The 23,782-nt window shown below is 47.3% G+C and overlaps 1 protein-coding gene across 1 annotated transcript; it reads right to left on the minus strand.

Moving 5' to 3' along the window:
• Positions 1-4,367: 4,367 nt before the first annotated feature.
• Tigar (TP53 induced glycolysis regulatory phosphatase) lies at positions 4,368-22,250 on the minus strand. Its single transcript, XM_021637044.2, has 6 exons — positions 22,110-22,250; positions 14,988-15,025; positions 12,247-12,368; positions 10,752-10,829; positions 8,130-8,240; positions 4,368-7,394 (listed from the first exon to the last, which is right to left on the minus strand). Exons 1-6 carry the CDS (start codon positions 22,139-22,141, stop codon positions 6,972-6,974), a joined length of 804 nt encoding a protein of 267 aa, XP_021492719.1. The 5' UTR covers positions 22,142-22,250; the 3' UTR covers positions 4,368-6,971.
• Positions 22,251-23,782: the final 1,532 nt, after the last annotated feature.

Consider the following 23,782-nt stretch of genomic DNA (forward strand, 5'->3'; position numbering starts at 1 on the left):
ACCCCCCCACCCCCCCACCCCCCACCCCCCCACCCCCAGGCACCGCCATTCAGAATAAGACCCAACAGTGGGAGGCTGGACAGTTCCCAGCACCCACAGATTCCCTGTAATTCTAGCTTCAGGGGAATCTGCACTCACACGCCCGCTTCCACACACACACACACACACACACACACACACACACACACACACGTAATTTAAAAGGTTAAACTGTTTTTTATAAACCCAACAGGTAAACTAGCCACGTGGCACTTTTTATTTTATTTCGTCTTACTCACAGGTAAACGCGACCCTTGGCTTTTTCGCTAGCCTGTCTCTTGCCTAGCGTTCTTACCAGTCACCTAGCACGAAGAAAGCGGTGTTCAGAGTTCACACCTTGAACGCAGGGCTGAGGCTATCTCCACAGCTCTTGTTCTGTTCTGGGACCCACATGAGTTTTTGAGTTTGAGCGCCTTGACCTTCGCTGGGCAGGACGAAGGAGACACCGATTTCTTCCCTTCCGGAAGAGCTTTCAAAAAGGGTTGGCGGGGAGGCTGACAGGACAGACACCCAAACGCACTGTGAACTCAAACAAGGTCCACAAGGCTCAGCAACCCTGCGGAGGAAACACCCCTGGCCAGATTCTCAGAGCCAGGGCTGACCCTGCTCACTTCCCAGCTCTCTGGGATAGAAAGTCCTTTTCTGCCCTGTTGGTGACTTCCTGAATTTGCTCTGGCTTACCTTGCTAGGGTGTTTTGCTGGTTGTTCTGTCTCTCTGTCTCTCTCTCTCTCAGCATTTTAATGAGAGCCTCCACTAACAGGCTGAGTTGGAACGTATTGTAGGTGAATTGTGAAAATGTGCCTGGAGAGGAGGGGTCTACCTGGGGCTGTTCTAGATTAGGTTTTCTGTGGACTGAAAAGAAAAAATGTCTCCCCCCCCCCCAAATGAAATGGGATCAAGGACTGGCTGGCTAGAGTCAGGGAAAGTCTTCCATGGGGGTTAACCAGAAAATGGCAGCTACCGTTGGGAACTCCTAGGGCATTAAATGAAGACACTTTTCAGTAGTCCCAGAAACCCCAGGGCTGTCCTGGGGTAAGCATAACCTCACAGTGAACAGCAAGACGTGCTGGGCAGACTTTAAGGCTCTCCCGTCTTCTGAGCCTTAGCTGGTGGTCAACAAAGGGCCCCCTCCTTCCTACCTCTATTTAAACGAGCACTTGGAGAGCAGAATGGCAGCAAATGTGTTTTCCGCTGTCTTCCTGGATCCGTTGTTTTTGCTTATCAGAGAAACAGCAGTCTACCTGAAGGAGCACCGCCCACTCTGCAATACTAAAATTGTGCAAGGCAGTAGATGACCAAACCTTTTCCTGGTTTTCATTTCCCACTGGGTATTGGTTCCTGTTGGGGTGTCATTCTGTACAGTAGCCACCAGAGACTCTCTGCCTGACAGAACTGTGTAGAAAACCCCAGAAAGAACTGGAGCAACAAATGGGTTGTAAAACCACAAGCCCAGCACCACCGTGGGGCTTTCTTCTTGGAAGAGACGGGGTAACCTTATGATTTCTTAGGTCCCTTTGCATGTGGCAGTATTTATTTATTTATTTGGAAGATTTTGCTTATCACCCTATATTTATAGTTATTTATAAGATGTAACCCTACTTCTGCCCTCGTGTTTTAAATAAAAACAAAATTTCTCTTGGCTTCTGTTTCTTATCCTCTCTGTATGACTGCATGACTGCAGGTTGAGATCTGAGGGTAAAACTGGAAAACAGAATAGGAAAAGGAAAAAGAATTTTCGAAGTCAAAATTTCTTCCACTTACAGGCACATCCAACGATTTTAACTGCTCAAAAATGATAAAATTCTATCAATATTGGGTTTCTGATTACCCAAGTGATTCCTTGAAAGAAACTCTAACTTGGAAAAGACACGCTGGCCTAACCACACAGAAATAACCAGGTATGCATCATATCAGCTTTCCATCACTTTCAACAAATACTTGGGCTAATCAACTTATGAAGAGGTTTGGGTCACACTTTGAACATTCTAGTCCACAACCCAGAAGCCTTTAGGTGTGTGGTAGAGTCCCACACATTGCAGTGGGAGCCTGTGGCAGAAAAACACTTGGAAGAAAGAGGCTGAGGCCCCGCTAATCCCCAATGGCCTAGGGACCTCTCCCACCTCTCACCAGTACCACCAACTGGTCACCAGGTCTTCAACACATGGTGGGGGGTTAAGCCACAAATACAGCATGTGTTCTATACCTATGCAGTGTTACTGCCCGTGAGATATGACACTTTTCTTGGGGAGTCATGAACAGATGTTGCCTCACTCCAACAGGCAAAGGGAATCAAAGTACAGACACTGTCAAAAAGTTCAGCTTGGTGAACCAATGAGTTTATCAGGGTTACAGGAATATGGATGAGGTCGTCATAGGTAGGAGTAGAAATAACTTAAGACAGCTGTGTCACCAAAGCCAGTTTGGATGAAGACTCCAGAAAGCTGGAAACCTAGAACTCCCTGCGCAGCTTGCAGGTGGCTCAGCAGGTTGGAGAATGCCTCTTCCAGGCAGCCCAGAGGGTCTATTTTCTGAGCCTGGGGAGTTGTTAGGACGACCTGCTTGGAGATCTTTCATGAGGACGAAGGATGCGGCGTCTCATAAAAAAGCACTTTATCCCAATGCCATCCGTACATGGAGGGGCTATTTTTATGCAATATTTGCATGAAATAGGACAGGCATGTTGGAGCCTGCTACAGTTTAGATCTCAGTGTCTCTAAGGACCTAGCAAAAGGTGGTGAGACCTTTAGGAGGTTTTAGGTCATTGAAGCGGTGTCTTTGAAGAATGGTGGACTCCAGGGCCTTGCTTTCATGGTTGGCTTCTTAGCTTGAGGAGAACAGTTCCCGCACTACAGACTCCAAACCGTAGGGTTATGTGGTCATGGGTTGACACCTCTAAAACAGTGAGCCAAAATGAAGACTTTTCCTTTGTAGATTGATTGGTCCAGGTATTTTTGTCACATTAACACAAAACCAGCAGGCCTGTCGATTTTCAGAGTGGTGAGTGTTCCGTCTATCCTTATGTAGCCAGCTGATCATTAAGCCCGAGCATACTCACCGAGGAAGACCCATTTCACTTAAGCTAGGACTTACATTAACACGGTGGAGACACACAGAGGCATTTAACTCAGAAGCTTCATTACGTATAAATGTAAATACATTTATGCATACATGCATGCATACATGCAAATATATATAAAAGATATCTGTCTCTTCCAAAAGAAACCTTTTGGACATAGTTTGGATTAATTGAAAATGACACTTACTTTTAAAAGTGCACAGGGGGCTGGCGAGATGGCTCAGCAGCTAAGAGCACTTTTTTTTTTTAATTTATTATGCATATAATGTGTCTTTGCATGTACACCTGCACGCCAGAAGAGGGCACCAGATTTCATTTTAGATGGTTGTGAGCCACCATGTGCTTGCTGGGAATTGAACTCATGACCTCTGGAAGAGCAGACAGTGCTCTCTAGCCCTGAGCACCTGTTCTTAACTATACTGTTTTGTTCCCAGCACCCACATGACAACTCACAATCATCCTTAACTCCAGCTTGAGAGGATCTGGAGCCCTCTTCTGGCCTCTGTGAGAGCCAGAAACACATTCATGCAGGCAAAGACAGTGTACATACTCACACACTACAGGCAAACACTCACACACATAAGTCTTTGAACAAACAAAAGGGGTAGCAAGTTGCCACAGCAGTTAAGAGCATGTACTGCTCTTGGAGAGGACCTAGGTTTGGCTTCCAACACCAATATGATGATTCAAAGCTATCCTTAATTCCAGTTCCAGGGGACATCTTCTGACCTCCGTGGGAATCGGGCATGCACGTGGTGTATATATGTACATGCAGGCAAAACCACGTAACATTAAAAAGTCTTTAAGTGCATGACCAACTGGGCTATTTGTATGTATAGAACAGGATAGCCAAGTTACTCTGGAACCCACTGGGACAGTTGAGAAACCCAAGCAGAAAATATGTAACAGAGGGTCAGCAGTGAGGAACTGTCCATATCCGTGAGGGAAAATGTGTGGGCTTCTCAGCACTTGGGAGCTCATCAGCAGGCAAACCTACTTTTCACTCCTCAGATTACCCGAAGGAGACAACATCTAGTGCTGGCATAATGGGCTAAGTCAAGGGAGCTGAATGCTGACAGTGGGATATAGCAGCAGCATGGGTTTGGGGCACCATTTAGGTCACACAGGGTCTGGAACTCCAAGACTCTGCACAAGAATGAGAAGAGTAAGACTCCCCGGGCGGTGTGGGGGTGCACGCCTGTAACTCCAGCATCGGAGGGGGTGAGACAGATCTGAGCAGAACACCCATGATAAACAAAAGGTGCTTTATTTAGTCAACAGAATAGTGGTTACAATTAAATAAATCCGTACATTCCCAGGTAAATAACGTCCCAAACAATGTGTAAAATGAAGAATACAGATGGCTGGGTATTTATGTACATTTGAAAGGCATCACCACAATACTGCCCCCTCACACACTCTGGGGAAAGAGGAAAGAACCGGAGAACTCACTGAAGTGCCCTCTGCTGGGCTGCACTGAAGTCCAGCACTGGCAGAAAAAGTGGGTAGGTGGTGTGAATACTGAACTTTTACAGTCGGTGTAGACTGTAAAAGACTGTCAAAGGAAAACGCTGACCTCATGGGAAGGCGGACTTCACTGAACACTCAGCCCTGTGATGAGAGAGCCATGCGGTCATCAAGATGGTCACTCACAACCGACATGTGCAACGCATCATTCAGAGGCAGACTTCCTTAAACACTAAGAAAAGATTTTGGTAAGAGAATAAGATGGAAGGTGGGGAGAGGGGAACTTTCAACTTTTTACTTGATGTTTTTCATACCCAAAATTGCTAAGAATCATCTTTGTAACAGCCCTATATATGCAAACGTGACTAAATCTGCCTGGAGGCGCTGGAGATGGTTAGGACCGCTGCAGCTCAGCAGGTACCAAGATGTCTGCTAGTCCGTCTCAGGTAGCTTGTCCAGGGGGAGACAAGAAGGATGACTTCTGAAAATTGGGGTTGTTTTTTTTTTTTGGCTAATACTGAGAAGGCAAAGAAACCGTTTCTTCTCACCCGATCTTGGAGCAAAGAAACACTTTGGACACTGCTTTGGGGTAGCTTATCCATTATATGTTTTTTTTTTTCTGTTGATTTTTATAGTTTTTTAAAATTCCTTTTAACATTTTCAAAATGTAACGTGTTATCTTCTAATCTTAGGGATAGGAAAATGCAGCCTGGTATGAGGAAATCGCTGCCAGGGAAGCACCAGGGGCTCAGGTCGGACAAGTGTAAAACTGAATGAATCCAGCCCAACACATTCCCTGTCATAACTGTTTTCTGAACCACACACCTGCTACCAGAGGCTTGAGGTGGGTTGAGGGGGAACCTCAGATGCGGGAATAGAAGCAAAACCCACCTTGGGCTTGAATGAAGTCTCCTGTGGCAATTCTTGCCCCAAATGCTAACACGAGCTGAAGTTCTTTGTCTCCGATAGGGTAACTTTTCTGCAGCCTCCTTAATCGTGCCCTGGAGTTTCTTGGAACACAGCCACACTCTGGACTCGTGATGTTGGCAATGTTTTTGTTCACGTGCATTTGGGGTCTCAAGTAAAACCCTGGTCTAGGAAGGACCTAGTGCTTTATTGCTGGGTTGTGGCAAGCCTTGACCTGTGCCTTCCTTTGCAGGTGGACTGCATTGTCTCCGCTAGGTTTCTTGGGTTTGACACCTACTTGTTCAATAAGCACCCCATCCCACCGGCTGTCCCTGTCAGACTCCTCCACAGATGGGTGCAGTGTTAGGTTTTTCCCATCTGATTCCTCTCCCTGAGACCGTGAGGTGAGCCTGGCATTTTCAGTTCAGTTAAGGATTCCTGAGTGGCAATCAAAATCCCTTTCCTATGGCGCCACCTGGAGGAAAGGAGGCCAATTCATCTGCTCCTTCTGGATACCTCTTCTGGATGCTGGTCACTGGTTACTTTAGGGAACGCCCCAAAACCAGGAAGTCTTTACGCTTAGGGTGGTTTCGAAGCGAGGATGATTTGAGGTTTGCTCTTTATTGGTTTGCCTGGAAAGTTGCTTTTGCCATCTGCTCAGAGGTTCCTTAATGTGTTTTGATCAGGTGGTATGTTCGTTTCTTCCCCCCAGGCTGATTTGATTATTTTTTTGTGTGCATGTGTGCGCAGGTAACCTGAAGAAGCCAGAAGGGGGCACTGGTTCTCTGGTGCTGGAGTTTCAGGCAGCAGTGAGCTGCCCAGCATGGGAAATGGGACCAAACTGGGGTCCTCTGTGTGAACAGGAAGTACTCTTAACTGCTGATCCAGCCCTCCAGTCCCTCATCTGTATCTTGAGGCCTTTAGGATAAAAAAGATCCCAAGAGCCGATTTCCACAGGAAGATACTTTAGTGCTTTGTCATTTCACTTTTACACATACTGGTGACAGGAAGAAGACTCAGTTTGAAGGACTTTGGACGCTGACAAAAATCACTGCAAATATGCAGTGAATTATTCAAACCATTCTTTCTTGCAAGCACTTGATTAGCTAGTGAAAAAGCACACAGTCACTTTCAAAAGCCAATACCGTCAGCTAGACAACCAAAAGGTCATTGAAAGGAAGACTGTAGAAAAAAAGGCTATTATTCCCCCTATGTGCAATGTGCAACACTGAATGTCCTCATAAATTAATAATTCAGACACATAATGGAACGGTGACAAAATTACTGTAGAAAACGGCGAGTGCACTCAGAAAAACCGGTTGATTCTGGGTGGCTTTCCACTACCGTCTGATAAAGCCAGAACCCCAGTGGGGCTTTAGCACATGGATTCTTAACTGCTTCTGAAATGACAGGAGCAGTGGATGCAAACACAACAGGCCAAGGCACTCCCTTCAGAAGCTCCAGGGTGGAAGGGTTTTAACCTCAGTGTTTTTCAGTCACTCCATTCAGATGCTCCTGGAGGTTCATACAGACACACTGAATTGCTGGTTTGCGCCCTTCCTCGCAGTCCACGATGAAGACACTAATTCCCGTATTGGCGCTGACTGACGAAAGTTCAGCTTTGCCTAGTGTTGCTGGCAATGAGCATTTGAGGTCACTCAGGAGATAACCAAAGAGACTTTTCATGTAACCTCCGTGGCTCACAACTAAGATGCTGGCTGCTAAATCCGGGGCGACTCCATCGGGATGCAGCTCCAAGCTGCCACGTTTTCCTACAGGGAAAACCTCCGCCAAACAGCTCTCCAAAGAGATGCCTGGAGTTCTGGGGAAGCTTTCTCTCTGGCCTGTCTTGCCCAGGATTAGCTGACAAATAAAGTCAAAGAAATCCTTTCCACGCATTTTTACCTACAAGAAAAGAAGTAAAAGAGAAAATAAGGGAAGTTAAGGACATACTTAAAATATTAGCCTGAAAAAATATACATATATATATATATATATATATATTAGCCTGAAATACAATTGACCATTAAAACCCTAAAACCCTAAGATTTCAAGCTGGGCAGTGGTGGCGCATGTCTTTAATACCAGCACTCAGGAGGAAGAGGTAGATGGAGCTCTGAGTTTGAGGCCAACCTGGTCTACAGAGTGAGCTCCAGGCCAGCCAGGGCTATTTGACAGAGAAACCCAGTCTCGAAAAACAAAAGAATCCCAAGGTTTCTCTGGCACTTCAAACATCACTAGTTGTTGAAGACATGAAGAAGGAGGGAAGAGGGGGGCTTTGGAAATGCCTCAGCCGGGAAAGCCCTCGCTAGGCATGAAGAACAGAACCCTAGGGGTCCAGAGGCAGAGCCTGAGGCACTGGCTGCCTCCACTGCCTGTGCCTGCACGGCCTACACCAGCACCTTATTTTAAGTTTTTCTCCTAAGTATCATCTAAGAGTATCTACACAGTATCATCAGGGATGGCTACTTCCTCACAGTGACAGGGGAATTTGAAAAAGGAGGTCGGGAGAGTTGTTTTCAAAGCTTGCAAACCACTTGGCTTCTAGTTTACAAACATCTAGGGTGCAAAACCAGTCAAAATTCAGCAACTGGGTCACTGGCAAGTTCACCAGTAGCTACTCAGAGGCGGGCTCCATACCTGCTCCATCGTCTCTCCTCCGGGTGGGGTGAACACGGGACACTCCTCCCCAGCAGCTTTGGCCATGGCCCGAAGCTCGCTCAGAGGCTTGCCTTCTGCGACCCCGTACTTCTGCAACAGTCCAGTCAGACAAAGTGTGGCTTACAAATCCGCCTAACACCGGAGGCCCGTGAAAACCTGACCCCGTCCCAGGAAGGGGCTCATCTGCCTTCCTTGCCTTATTATCCCGCCTCCTTGGAACTGCCAGGGGGACTCGCTCAACAGAGGCCATGCCCTGGAGTACAATAGAAACCTCAAGTTGGATGCTCTGTGTGCAAGCGGCTGTGGGGAAGACCTTCCCGAGGCTAACCCAGGCCAATGGTGGGGCTTTACCAGACAAACGAGGGATCTGCCCAGTTCTGGGGATGGAGGGAAATGTGCGCAGGGCAATTCAGGGGCCTGCCTCGAGACCCAGCGTCACACCCGAGTCTGCGTTTCAGCCCTGGTTTTCGGGTACAGAGTGGGAATTTCCTTCTGCCGAAGCTTTGTGTGTATGAGAGGAGGCACGCAAACTGAGAACGGCAGATCTTTTAAGGCATTCTCAAGCCCACACCCGGGACGCGGAGAACCAAATGAAGGCGAGATAGGCACGGGCCCCAAACCCTACTGTCCCCGATCCTGAGCAGCGTTCAGCTTGGAGATGTCTCTGCCTGCTCCCCATCTGCCTGGCCCACTTGAAACAGACAGCGAAACACAGTGGAGGGACCAACAGGCCTGCACCAGAGACAAACCATATGGCTAGGGGCCAGCGTAAGAACACAAGCAATGAAACTCGGGGCCATATGGTACCACCGGAAACCAGCAGTCCTACCTCAGCAAGCCCTGGAGATACCATCACACCCAAAGCCCAATAAAAAATTTTAAATCTGAGGTTATGAAAATAATAAGATGCCAACCCCTAACACTATGAGGGATACTCTGCTAAGCTTGCAGAAAGGAGCCTATCTGAGTTGTTGGACAGATGCAGCAATGATTTGAAACAGATGCTTCGTTTTGAGACTCACAGCGAATGTTGGGTGATAAGTAGGCAGGCTTGTGGAAAAGTGGGAGGAAGGAGAAAATAACCTGGAGGTGACAGGAGCTCCACAAGACAACCAACAGAGCCAGAGTCCAGAGGGGCTTGCTGAGGCCAAAGCTTCAACCAAGGACCCTGCGTATACTGGACCTAGGCCCCTACAAATATGTAGCTGATGGGCAGCTTAGGCTTCCTGTGGGTCCTCAAGTACAGAAAGCAAGGACAGCACCTGACATGGACTCCCTTGCCAGCTTTTTCATCACTTTCTTCTGGTGGGACTGTCTTGCCAGGCCCCAGGGGAAAGAGGACATCCTCAGTCCTGGTACAACTTGATGAGCTGGGGTGGATGGGAAGGGGGGCTCCCCTCTTCTGAGGAATAGGGTAGGGGGAACAAGGAAAGGTGGGACTGGGAGGGGAGGAGGGACAGGGCTACAACCAGGATGTCAAGTGAATAAAAAATAATTAAAATAAAATAAAACACCTTCAGCATTCTGTTCCATTCCCACCCAGGATCAGAAGGAAGCATGACTGACAGGGATGCTGCTGCGCTTGGAGTTGGGATTATAGGGCATAAAAAACAGACAAAAACAAACAAATAAAAACACCCACGCTCCAGTGAGGAGCAGGAGTGGGAAGGAGAGCCCTTTGCCTTCACTTTAAATTTCCCCACAATATAAGTTTTCACCAGTGTGATCTGTTGTAACTCAACACTTAACCTCACAGTTAGAGAGGGTGGGCTGTGGAATATGTAGCAGGAGAGTCCGGTAGACCCCCCCTCTTCCCGCCCTCTCCCCCATTTCTTCCATCCTGTCCTTGATTCTCCTCTCGGTGCTGAGAATTAACCATTTCAGCCAAGTACTTTATCACTGAGCTATTATCACTAGATCTTGCTTTTTTATTATTATTATTATTATTTTTTTATTTTGAGATAGGGTCTGCAAAGCTCAGGCTGGCCTCATACTAATAATCCTCTTGCCTTCACTTCCCAAAAGCTGGAATTACAGACGTGTGCTACCATGCCTAGCTACACAGACCCTTAACATACATTAGCTGATTCTAAATTCCCAAGAGGGGCTGGAGAGATGGTTCAGAGGTTAAGAGCACTGGCTGCTCTTCCAGAGGTCCTGAGTTCAATTCCCAGAAACCACATGGTAGCTCACAACCACCTATGATGAGATCTGGTGCCCTCTTCTGGCATGCAGGCGTACGTGCAGACAGAGCACTCATATACCTAAAATAAAATAATAAATCTATATTCCCAGGAAAGGGCTGGAGAGATGTCTCAGCAGCTAAGAGCAGTGGCTGCTCTTCCAGAGGACCTGTTTTAATCCCTGGCACCCACATGGCAGCTCACAACTGTCTATAACTCCAGTCCCAGGAGATCCGACACCCTCTTCTGGCCGCCTCATAAACTAGGCTTGTGGTACACAGATATACATGCAAGCAAAACATCCACACATAAAAACACATTCATTAAAAATAAACTCCCAAGAAGGCTGCAACCGTGCTTTAGCCAAGCGACGGCTCACTGTGAATCTGCAGCAGAAAGTAACACAGGGACGGCTTACCCTTTCTCGAAGTCTGGGGTCACACTTCACTGCCATGTCTTTGCAAAATCTGTTTTTCTCCAAAATGCCATGTATGGTCTGAAAACCAAAAGACATTTTTTTTTTTTTTTTGTAAGAATGGGTCACCATGAAGTTTCAAAAGCGGGTCGTGTCACTTAAAAAAAAAAAAAAAATTAGTAGCAGCAGTTTTGCCGTGCAAGAGTTGTCTCTCTGGCCGAGGCTGCAGTGTCGGGGGCAGAGCACCCACCCGGCACACACGACACCCAGGGTCTGTGGCTTCTCTTCACGACTGACTGGTATTTACCAATAGGTACGTCTAGACTATCACCTGCTTTTATAAAGGCTTATTAGAACCTAGCCGCGTGGCCTGCTTATTGATACACATTCGTAAAAGCGTGGACAGAAGTAAACACAGACACTGTCAAACCTAGAGTGCTTATCTTTCAGAGGAGATACGCTAAGCTTCCCTTGGGGCTGTGTGTACGTGTGTGGTACACATGCGTGACTATGCATTTGTGTCGGTGTGCTCCTGCAGGTCCTATGCTCAGCTGGAAACCATTTTACTTACTGAGGCGGTTGTCTTGCTAACCCCGGAGTTCACTAGTTCTGGCTTATCCAGTTAGCCACCGAACTGGATCTCTCCCTCCTCTCAGTTGCTGGGATTACCGGTGGCTGCTGTGTATGCCCACCTTTTATCCGGGTTCTGGGGATCCAACCTGGATCCTCACGGTTGTGCTTCAAGCATGCTACTACTCACGGAACCATCTTCCTGCCCGCCTACTCCCTTTCTAACTCTCCCTGCGGCCATATCTACATGGCTGCTCTTTAAGCCTCGGTCTCAATCTACTGTCAGTTTTCCGGTTTGCATCCGATTCCTGTTTCCTGGTTGTTTCCAGATCTCTTAGTCTCTCAGTTCATCATTCGTCAAGGCCTAAGATAACGTTTGAAAAGGTCCATGTCTGATGATGGGTGCGGCAGCCTAGGCTTGATACCTGAGCACTTAGGGTGCTGAGGTGAGTTCAAGGCCAGCCTGGGCTACACAGCTAGACACCACTTCAATACGCTGAAAATAAGGTCCATGTCTGAGAACCCCTGAGGCTGGCTTGCTTACGTTATTTTGCTTGTTTTTGCTCATTTCCTTCTAGCCGATTTTGATGGACATGAAACGCCAGAAACCATTTAACACCTTCCCTCTGCCTTCCATATGCTTTGTGGGTTTTTGTTTTTAGTTTTTAGCAGTATGTGTGTGCGCGTGTGTGCGTGTGTGCGCGTGTGCCCGTGCGCGCATGTATGCAGTACGGCATGCATGTGGAGGTCAGAGGACAACATGAAAGAGTCAATTTGTTCCTTCTATCATGTGGGTCCCAGGGTCATCAGGCTTGGTAGCTGGCGCCTTTACCAACGGAACCACCTCATCAGCTTTAGAAGCAGATCTTTCAAGCTCAGTGTTGCTGAGATCCTGGCCCATCAGCCTAGACACTCAGCCCGAACTCACCTGCTTGGTCCTCGTGAGGTCGCTGCAGAAAGCGTGCGTGAAGTGCACACCGTTCAGAAACTGACCAGTGGCAGCCGCTTGCTTAAACCCAGTCTCAGAGAGGGGCTCGTCCACTCCTTGCCCTGTGGTGGGACAGAACCATCCAAAGATGTAGCTAAGTGAAGTCACGTTGAAAGGGACAGAAGCTACGGTGATTACTGTGACATGAGGTCATTCCCTCAGGCCACCCGACTTCTGGGAGGCCGATTCCAAACGCCAGGACACGAGCCATGACTCTACAAACGTCTCCCCCAAGGCTGCCCGACTCAAGGGAACTCACACTGAGAGCTGGGCCTTCTGAGCTCCTCCTCCCCCTTTCACGTCTGCCCATCTCTCCACCGGATGTCCTGCACACAGGCAGGCTGTGTTCCTGCAGGCGGCACCAGGTGGCAGCGCCCCTCGCTTTTTTCCTCTTCGCCGTCTAAAGGGTCAGCACTGTAATGACGCTACTACCCTCCTTCTCTAATGCGCCCCTGAAAAGAATGGTGTAAAACCAGACACGATGGCTCACACCCGTAACCTCAGCACCTGGGAGGCTGAGGCAGGAGGATTACAGTGAATCAGAGGCCTCCCTGACCTACACAGTAAGCTGCAGGCCAGCCTGGACTATACAGTAGTACCGTCTCAAAAGAAAAAACAATCTAAACATGTAAAGAATTATTAAATTAAAATGCTGTGAAGCCAGGGGAAAGAGAGCAGCGGTGAAGGACCATCCTGAAAGGAAGGAACTAAACTACATGTCTTGTTCATTGCTGGCCTTGGAGACGTGAAACAAGCCTGGGTGACACTTCTGACAGGAGATGGAAGCAATATGTCGCCAGCACATGCTGGCACACAGCGGTTGTTGTGTGGGACACGGGACTGGAAAACCCAACTGGACTGAAGCCACAGACTTCAGGCTAGTGGGGTCTCAGATCAGGAGGAAAGCCAAAAACGAGTCCCCTTGAGAAAAACCCTCTCAACAGGGGCACTAAGCTGTCATTCATTTAAAGCAAACAGAAGGTCAGCACAAAAACTTGCATCCAGATACACACACACACACACACACACAACACATACACACACACGACTAATGAAAGAAAGCCAGGAAGACCACCACCTTAGAGCCACTAAGACTTTAGATATTAAAATGAGCCATAGAGATTAGAAAGACAGATTCAGAATTATGAACACAGCCGACCAAAAGTAATGTGACATTCTTCTAAAGAATAGTATCTTTTTTTTTTTTTTTAATAAAGATGCCGATGAGGAAAATCCCTCCCTGTACAACAGTTTGGCAGACACAGAGCTGAAGTCATGATGGAGAAGGCAGCCCAGGCACGGGGAAGAGCTGGAACATTCCGCAGATGTGTTACGGATATAAAGGAAGGCTACTCTAACGAAGTGCCTGGATCAAGTGGCTTATAAAGCAAAGAACTTCAGGGGACTGAGTCCCGTGTCAGGATGCCAGGGTTTCCTGGCGAGGTCCTCTGCCAAGGTACACAGCGGTGAATGCTCAGATTGCAGAAAGAGAACAGAACTCTCTGGGGTGTCACCCTGTCAGCCTCCTTTGTGAGAGATGTCTCTTGTGATGTAATCACCGCCCAGAGACACTGGGGTCAGAATGTCAGCACGAGCATCGGCCTACAACACGCATCTAACTGGAATTCCGAAGGATGAATAGAGAATATAGAGGAGATAGGTGTGAAGGGATAGTGACAGACAGCTTTCCAAACCTGAGGAGGGCACAGATCTAGGGATGAGGAAAACACAACTTACATGAAATAGGGTAAAAAAGGAAAACCCTTAGGCTGGAGAGATTGCTCTCCAGTGGCTGGTGACTCACAGTGGCCCACTTTGCAGGTTCTGGCTCCCTCTTCTGGCTTTCTGGGGCACTGCATATGGTGCACAAACACGCAGACAAAACGCTTACATGTAAATAACAGATAAACCTTAAAAATTCCTTCTAGGACTGGAGAGGGGGCTCAGAGGTTAAGAACACTTGCTGTGGCTCATAACCATCAATAGTAAGATCTGGTGTGCAGGCAGAATGTTGTATAAATAATAAATAAATCTTAAAAAAAAAAATTCCTGCTTGATCCACTGAGGGAAAGCAAACAACACCAGAATCAATGAGAAGATTTAAACGGCAGCTATAGGGATGACTTGTCGGGCATGAGACGTGACATGGCAGCCACTCACCGCAATGCTCTTGACAAAACACCTGACCAAAGCATCTCAAGCGAGGGAGGGTAGGGGCTGGAGAGATGGCTAAGGAGTAACAGCGCTTGTCGCTCCTCCAGACAACCATCTAACTCCAATTCCAGGGAATCCAAGGCCCTCTCTCATGGTCTCCAGGGGACAGCACACACGTGGTTCAGACGTTAACATGCAGGCAAGCCACTCGCACACATAAAACAATAAAAGGGGGTGTTTTAACCCAAAGTGATTTTTTAAATCAGTGGCTGGGCCCCTTTGAGGGTGTGCACAGAGAGACTATTGGAGAAACCCCTGCATACCAGGTCCACTTCAGAGACTTGTTCCTCCTGGTCACCTACTGTTTTGGCCAAATTCTGTGGTTACCATGGTACCCTTATCTGCTAATCCCAGTCCAATTCAACTCGATTATAGTGACTCGGGCCTGACCCCCCACCCCATCCTACCCTCCCTCCCCATCACATTAACAGTGAAGCAGAGCTGGGCAGCAATCTGATTAGACTGACCTTGAATGATTTTCTCCTTATTAAGTCTTGTTTCGCCACTAAAATTAAAAGAGAAAAAGGAAAAAAAAAAAAAATGCTGTTACCAAGTTATTTTTGAAAAGAAAAAAAAAAAAACACAATAGAGAGTAATGACATTCGTAACAAATCTTAAACTTCCAAATCTAAATATTTTCTTTCCGATAATCTAACCGGACTCATGAAATCCAAATCAAGCCGCCCCAGAAGCAAATGTATATGGATCAGGAAAGCAATGTTGAGTAGAGGAAAGAGCTATGAAAATGGAGATGTGTATGCATTACTTTTAGCCTCGTTAAATCATGCACACTGATTGATCAGGACTACTTCAAGACAACAGGGCACAACCGGGATGGCAGTTCTGTGGGTTGCTGGCCTGAACGAGCATGTGATAAGGTGTGAAAATGAAAAGAGACGAGCAATCCCGAGGACCCTTCTCCCCCAGCCAGAACTGCCCCAGGCCCTGGATCCGAGGCAGTCACCATGTGGGGTAGCTACACCGTGCGTGACTACATCTGTTAGGAATTAAAACGTCAAGACAATCCCGATCTTAAAGCAACGGGACTAGAAACATTTCCAGGAGATAATGGACTGGTAAACTGAGGCTGGAGGAGGGGGGTGGGAGGGAGCCACACGGGCAAGCCTAGATGGCAGGTTAGACCTGCAATTAGAAGGCACCCAGTGGGGCAGGGAGATGGCCCTGTTGGTAAAGGTGTAAGGACCGAGATGGGATTCCCTGAACTGTGGGAAAAGCTGGCGACACGCGCCTGTAAACTCAGCACTGGGGAGGCAGAGGCAAAGGCTCTGTGGGACTTGCTGGCAGAAAAAAAAAAAAAAAAAAGTGGAAAACAACGATGGAAGATAACTGCTGTCAATCTCTGGCCTCCACATGCTTGTTCAGGTCACAACAAACTTGGAGCATAGATTCTATCTAAAAGACTTTAAGAGGGACGGGAGAGATGACTGTGTCAATAAAAGGAGTTGCTGCTCTTGCGGAGGACCAGGGTTCAATTCCCAGCACCCACACGGTGGCCCTCAACTCTGTACCAGAGGATCCAATACCTTCTCTTCTGACTTCAAGAGACGTCAGGTACACCTGTGATGCGCACAAATATATGCAGGCAGAACACTCATATACATTAAAAAAACAAACAAACAAAAGTATGGAGTGTGTGGAAAGAGAACAACCCCCTCATGATAAAAGACTAGAGACTAAGGTAAGTGTGAAATATTAAAGTGCAAGCTTCTTAGAGATGAGAGAAATGGAAAACATCTAGATTCGCATAAAGAAACACTGGATACATTTAAAAAAACAAAAACCCATACGAGGGTCAGGCATGTCGGCACTTGGAGGCAGAGGCAGGAGGAACTTTGTGAGTTCAAGGACAGCCTGGACTAGACCATGAGTTCCAGCCATGGGTAGGGTATTTAAAAAATAAAGTTTCGTATTGTAGTAAATAAAAAATTGGGCCAGTAATGGTTATTATTAAATGCTTGTAATTACTACAGTGGAATCGTCTAACCCGCCATCATAACAGACACCTGTTAGATGTTAGAATAAGCCTTAGTTTACCTGGGTCAGGGCAGATATTTCTACTCAGCCACCTAATTCCCTCCAAGCCCCCGCCCCATGCCATCTGCTTTAATCATGATTATCTGGGCTACTTCCTACCCATGAGTCCATAAATATTTGTTTATGTTATTCATCTGAGCCACTTCTCTCTACCGGGAGCCTCAGTGTCCATTCCTCCAGGCCGCATGGCTCCTTACCTATCCCCTAGCTGCTCTGTTCCTTCTTTCTCCTCTGGTACCTGTCTCCCTCTGTGATCCTTCTGTCCCCCACCCCCAAGCCATCGAACCTTCTGCCCTGCCCTGATGTAGGCCTTTTAGTCAGCCAATCAGGAATAATCTCTCAGGGAAGGTTGCAAACATTATTTTGGGGTCTGCTCCTAAAAGACAGCCAGCAGACCTCTGGGAGCAAATTAATTAACAATCAAATACAAAGTACCAGACCATGCTGTTACAGTTTTGTTTTGTTTTTTAAGAAAAAAAAATGTAAGTGTAAGAGATGTAGCTCAGTGGCAAAGCATTTGCTTCCATGCAAGGCCTCAGGTTCAATATGCAGTATTTCAAAGTTAACTAAGTAACTAAAATATAAACAATAAATAAATGTGGTCTCATATGGGTAGAGGAACAGGAACAAGGAGAATCATTTAGGTTCCTAAACATGTAGAGATTTAAAAATGTATGATTACATACATGAAGTAACTGTGTACAGAACTATTTAGGCTTTGGCAAAACCAAGGCCACTGCTGGACCACTATTAAGAGTTCCTAGAGGGCAAATTCTTGCAGCATCTTAAATAACAGCCCCAGAAAAGGACATTAACCTCTGACAGGCACACAGGTCAGCATCCCAAGACCTGGCTGGGCACACTGGCATTCCTGATTCACGAAACAGTGCCCTGGGCTGACTTCTTATCTCAGCCTAAAAATCTCCCTGAAATCAATCGACACTGCCTCCTGGTGACTTGTGATTTAATTCCAGCACTTGGGAGAGGGCGGAAGGAATCCTTGAATTCAAGGCCAGCCTGAGCTACATATCAAGATCCAGTTTATCTGGCTACAAAGCAAGACTCTCTTCAAAGGACCAAAAGCTGGATTCAGTGGCACAAGCCTGTAATTCTAGCAAATGGGAGATGGAGACAGGAAGGTCAGGAGTCAAGGTCGAAGCACACAGTACCTCCTAGGCCAGCCTGGGCTACAGAAAACCCGTTTCCAAAACGTAAAGAAATCGAACTGCTTTAAAGTTGAAGTATCACCCTCCCAATTATACCCAGGAAGAGCCAAAAAAGCACACTCTCACCGTACACATTTAAAATCAAAGGTGGGGACAGAGGGGTGGCTCAATTAGTAAGTAAACTTCTCCCCCATACAAGGATGAGGACCTGAGTTCCACACCTGAAATAAAAACCTAGGTGGGCCCATCACCCCAGCACTCGGGAGCTGAAGGCAGGAGCCTCCCTGGGGCTCCCTGGCTGGCCAGTCTAACAATCAGAAAGCTCTAGGATCAATGAAAAAGCCTCTCTCAAAAAGTTAGGTTGGAGGGGCTAGAGAGGTGACTTGGGAGTTGAGAGCACTGGCTGCTCTCCCAGAGGACCCAGCGTGGGGTCACAACTATCTGTAACTCCAGTTCTATGGGAATCTGCTGCCCTCTTCTAGTCTCTGTGGGGACTGCATGCACATGGTGCCCAGACATCCGTCCAGGCAAAACACCCATACACATAAAATAAAAACAAGTAAACAAAACAAAAAAAAAAAAAAAAAAAAGAGGAGAGTGATTAAACACACGAGAAATTTACTAATTTTTCCACTCCACAATTCTTTCCAAAGTCAGCAGGGACCATCCTTTGGAACACTCACTGAAAACAATCCAAGGGACATGAAGGTTTTATACAGACTCACTAGATTCTTTTCAGTAAGAGGGGGGAAAAGTAAAAAAAAAAAAAAAAACTAGACTTGATGTAGTGAACATTCCTTCAGCTGCAGTTGATCACGCTCTCTGCTGGCGCTGGGGAGAGGTGCTCAGCCGGTGAAGAGGGCTTGCTTTGTAAGCAGAAAGAGCCGAGTTTAGATCCTGGCACTACCTAAATGGCAGGGTTTGGGGAGGGATAGGAGGATCACCGGGAATTGCTGCTGCCAAGTTAGCTCCAGGTTCAGTGAGTTACCGAGGTCTCTAGTAGTCTCCGTGCCATCACGTGGGTATATACCGCCTCCCGAGACAGACAGACAGACAGACACACACACACAGCTCCCTTTTAGCTTCTAGCAGGCAGTTTTGTACTCAAGCCGCTCTGTAAATATTCAAAGACTGGTTATCCCAAAATAGAACTGTTTCCCCAAAACCTGAGTAAATATTTACTATTCTAGCTTTTAGCTGCTCTCACAGGTTTTTGTAAATCCTTGAGGCAGGTGTTCCAAGTTAGTTCAGGAGATTGGGCAAAGCTGAGCAAGTCCTTCGCTCGGGATCCACTTCCCTGAACCAGACTTTGGCTTGTGACAGAGCGAGAAGGCGGAGGCTGTGGAAAGGTCAGAGCGGTGGATTTGGAAGGAGTCAATGATACGTTGCTTCCTTTTCAAATTCTGCAGGGCGATCCATTTCCAAAACAGAACACCGGGCTCCCGAGGAGCCTAGACACTTATGCCAAGATCTGAAATCTCATGACCAGCCATTTATAGGCCCTGTGGGCAGGGGGAGGGGTACTGCACGGGACACGATGGGGAAACACCAGACCCAAGGCAGGCCCCACTCAGGCTGTAGGTTAGCATCTGCTCTTACTTAAAAACTAACTCCTTAGCCAGGTGTGCATGCATAATCCCTCCCTAGATCCTTGAAAGGATTCAGGTTCGACAGACAGCTGCCAGCAGGCTACAAGAGAAGCCAGTCTTCGTGGGAAGTTAGCACACATTTGGGGTTTTCACAACACATTTACTCCAGTGTGTAAATGGCAGCCTCACCTGGTCTCACCCGATGCTCAGTCACCAACATGACTCCCTTTCACCAATTCATTCATTTGCACGTACGGATTTCAAAGGCTAGCCTCTGAGAGGGAAAATACTGACAAGTAGTAAATTTAAATTTAGTTTGTAAAACAAAATTTTAACAGTTTTAAGAGCTGGCTGAAAATGGAAGTGAAGTGGTTTTGCACGTGACTGACTGTAAACACAAACACTCAGGAGAACCAAGGCCTCTGAGGCTGTTGGGTAGGAACACTCAGGGCAGCCTCCCCGGGTTGGGGGTTACAAGGCTGTAACTTTCACGAGATTGGAAGTTGGGGATCCGGCGTGTTCCAGTCCATTTCAAAATATGGAGAAAATGGGAAGCGGGAGAGATGACTCAGCTCTTCCAAAGGACCCAGGTTTAATTCCCAGCAGCCACGTGGAAGGGTGCCAATTGTCCATAGCTCCAATTCTAGGAGCTCTGACACGCTCTTCTGGCTTCCGTGGGCACCAGGCACACATATGCTACACACATTCACACAGACAACTGTACACATAACAGAAACTAATAAAAAAAACCTCATGAAGGATTGGTCAGACACAAGAAAACCGATTTAAAATTATAGTACAGCTCAATAATAACTAGCCAATTCTTCCATAACTCGCTATATTTAACTATGGTGACTGCCAGTCAAATTTGAAAACACGTCTGTCCTTGAGCCACCAGACTCACCGCTATCAGAGACTCACCGCTATCAGAACTCCAACAAAGAGGAGAGCCGAGATGGCTACCACAGGAAAGCAGCCAACCACAGCCGTCTTCCTGTGTCTTAAAGAGAATAAGTTTGTTTTGTTTTGTCGTTTTTTTGTTTTTTGTTTTTTGTTTTTTTTTAAACAGGATCTCACTACGAACTTCTAGCTAGCTTGGCACTGCTATGTGAATTCCTCTGCCTCCTGACTGCTGGGATGATAGGCATGCCACCACAACCATGGGGAAGAAGGGGGGCATCTACTCTTACCACCCCCTTACAATTATATCAGGAGGTGATATTTTCAAATGGCCATCAAAGCTGGTGATATTTTTCAGGTGAGTCAAACACTAGACTTTAATGTAATTAAGAGTCAGAGAACAGTGGGTTAATTTGCTCTGGTTCAAAAGAACTTTTTCCTGGTTCAAATCTTACCTACCCAACTGGACACGTGACTTTAACCAAGTTCCTTGGAGTCTTGACTCCCCTTACCAGTGAGTCACAGATGCCAAAAGCAGAAACTTCCCATTTACAGAGAGATTGCCCATTAAGGATCTAACTAGGAATCACCTTTTACTTTTCGAGAGAGAGGTTTCCCCAACCCAGATTTCCAGAGCTGACGCTATAGCAGCTGGATCCAAAATGTTCTCTGGTTGAAATGAGGGCAACGGGGACTCAAGTTCCTACAGGGCTCCCGATAAGGCTGTATTCTCTTTCTTAAGTTAAGAACATTCTAGAAAACACGGGGGGGGGGGGTGCTGCAGAACAGACGGGAGACCAGATTTCTAATTTGGCCACTAAAATCCCTGAATCCTAAAGGCACGCTTCACAAGGTGCCACAGATCGTTTTCCTATAAAGGAGGAACTAGACAGAGAAGGCATCAGTTGAAAAAGGCGGCGTTGCTGTCAGGGCTCTTGTGAGTCCTATGAAGGGAGAAAAAACGGCAAACAGCCCTGTTCTGAGAAGCTGTTCTGATAAGCCTTGCCTAGACAGGTGAGAACTAACTGCATTTTATCTGAGCTTTGCTTATAAAAAAACAAGTTCCTTAATTCTCAGGGACATCTCTTCCTCTCTGCTGCCAAGCGCTCCATCTTCTCCATTTAATTCTCGCAGTAACCCGGAGAGATTAGAAAGACTGCACCCACCAATCTGCTTATCAGGACACAGGTCAGAAAGATTAAGTCTGTCCTCAGATGCCTTAGGGTATAAGGCTGCTCCTAGCTGGAACCCTAATCATGACCAATGTCTCTTTGCCTTGAAAACCTCCCTCCTCTCACCCACCCTGAATTCGCCTCCCATCATCACGGAGCGAACGTGTGCTTAGAGGAGAAACGATGTGGGACCTAAAGCTAGGTTCTGTTCCATGCAATCTGTCATGACAAAAATGCTCAGGGTGATGGAGTCAACAGAAAGAAGAGCTCGGGGCCTCACTTTTTTTTTTTTTTTTTCTCAGAACTGTAACCTTTGACGAAAGGTACATTTCAAAAGCATCCCCAATGCGAAGGGACAGAAGGATGGGGGTGGGAAAGACGAGGCGTGGTCCAGGACCTCCACAAACTCTGGGATCTACTAGGTACCAGAGAGGTCACGCTGGGAAGTCGGGAGGTCGGGTCCGGTATCCCCTCACTGGCTGGGAACCTCGATCGTGAGCTTCTCCACACTTGATTCCTCGGGGGAAAACGCAGGGCTGCTGGCGTTTAAGAGCCGCCTTCGCTCACTCAGGGTGGCAGGATGAAAGGAAGGGAAACAGACACGGGAGGACGCAAAGTACAGGGGAAGCCCACCCTCCCCGGATTGGAGCACGCAGGGACCAGAAGTAGACCCAGGCCAGGAGGCTCCCGGCGACTGCGGTACTCACTGGCGGATGACGGTCAGAGCGAAACGCGGCATCTTGGGCCAAGGCGCATGAGCCACGACCCGGCTCTGCAAGCACCGCGCGGCACTTTCCCTGCGGGGGCTACCTCGCCTGCGCTACTTCCGCCTGCCCTGCGGACCGGCTCCGTATCTATTGGTCCGTGAGGCTGTGACGTTGTCACAAGGATGCCAATAGGAGCGGAGATCGAAACCGGGAGAGGCCCCGCCCCGGCCAGTGACGCTTGCGCCCCGGCACGCCTGCCCTTGATTGGCGCCTGCCAGGTGCTTGTGGTCCTGCTCTAGGGTAACTCCCTGGGAGTCTGGCCAGAGCTAGACCGCCTGCGCCTGGGGCAGATAAGGACCGCGCTGATTTTTTTTTTTTTCTTTTTGCTACAACTGATTTGAGGAAAGCGTGCAAGGTATAGGGTTTATATAGCGTGCCAAGGCGATGACCCTCAGGGTTACACAACCAGATTGCCTCCTGTTAAGGGTTAGTTAAGGTTATCTTTTACCTAGGAAGTGAGGTCAAACTAGGTACGTAGATCTAAACCAACCTGGTTTCTTAACCAAAAACTTCAGTCAGGCCCCTTTCTTGCCTTCTGGAAGAATCTTACCAAGCCAGGTTTTCGCTAAGGCTGCTACTTAATAATTAAGTCACTCTTCCATCCAGCCCTCCGTAAGTCTCCACTGATAGTGGTTGTATTAAGAGTTGAATTCAACCACTCCTTGTAATGATTGTGATGTCTTGCAGTGATCTGGAGTAATAAAGTTTTTTTCAGAAACAAAACAACAAAAACGCAGGTACATAAGTTGTGTGTAAAAGCCTTCGAGAGGGCCTGGAGAGATGACTCAGCGGTTAAGAGCGCTGATTTGCTTGATAAGAGATTCCAGGTTTGATTCCCAGTACCCACGTGAAGGCTATCAAGCATCTGTAACTCCAGTTCCAGGGGATCCAGCGCCCTATTTTGGCCTCTGGGCCCCAGGTTCTGCACATACATGCAGGCAAAACATTTATACACATAAAAATAAATCTCAATAAAATCTTTAAAACCTTGAGACTGAGCCTCTAGTCCTCAGCCATATGACAGAAAAATGGGGATAAAAGTGCTACCGGATTTGGAAGCTCAGTCTGTGCCCCAAGAAGCCAGGTTTGGCCACCTATCTTGCATAAGCCAACTGAAAGATGCAAATAAATGGTAAGCAAAAGCAGAAAAAGGTTTATTTTATGTAGCCATCTTCCCCCACCTCAGACCATCTCTATGAGATCCTAGAACTTCTCTGACATTTTAGATGGAAGCTAAGAGATGAGCAGCATGACTAAGCAATTCAGCCAAGGTGTGGTTGCCCACGGGACTGTCTCAGCTCCGTGTGTCTCTGACAAGTAATTTTCCTCCCAGGGAAAGTACTTCCTCCAACCGCCTTCAGGACTTTTTCTTCCTCTAGGAGGAGATTCCAATTTCTTGGGATCCATTTTTTTCAACAGATTCTTAGCCAAAGAGAGGGCACAGAGTCTCTTTAGAATATATTTATTCTTGCTGAGTGAGGTGGCACACATCCTTAACCTCAGCACTCAAGAGGCAGAGGTAGAAGAATCTTCTGTGTTTGAGGCCAACATGGTCTATACAAGGAGTTCCAGGACAGCTCTGGCTACAGCTCAGGCCGGTCCCTAATAACAAC

The sequence above is a fragment of the Meriones unguiculatus genome, chromosome 5 (assembly GCF_030254825.1).
Source record: "Meriones unguiculatus strain TT.TT164.6M chromosome 5, Bangor_MerUng_6.1, whole genome shotgun sequence".
NCBI lineage: Eukaryota > Metazoa > Chordata > Mammalia > Rodentia > Muridae > Meriones > Meriones unguiculatus.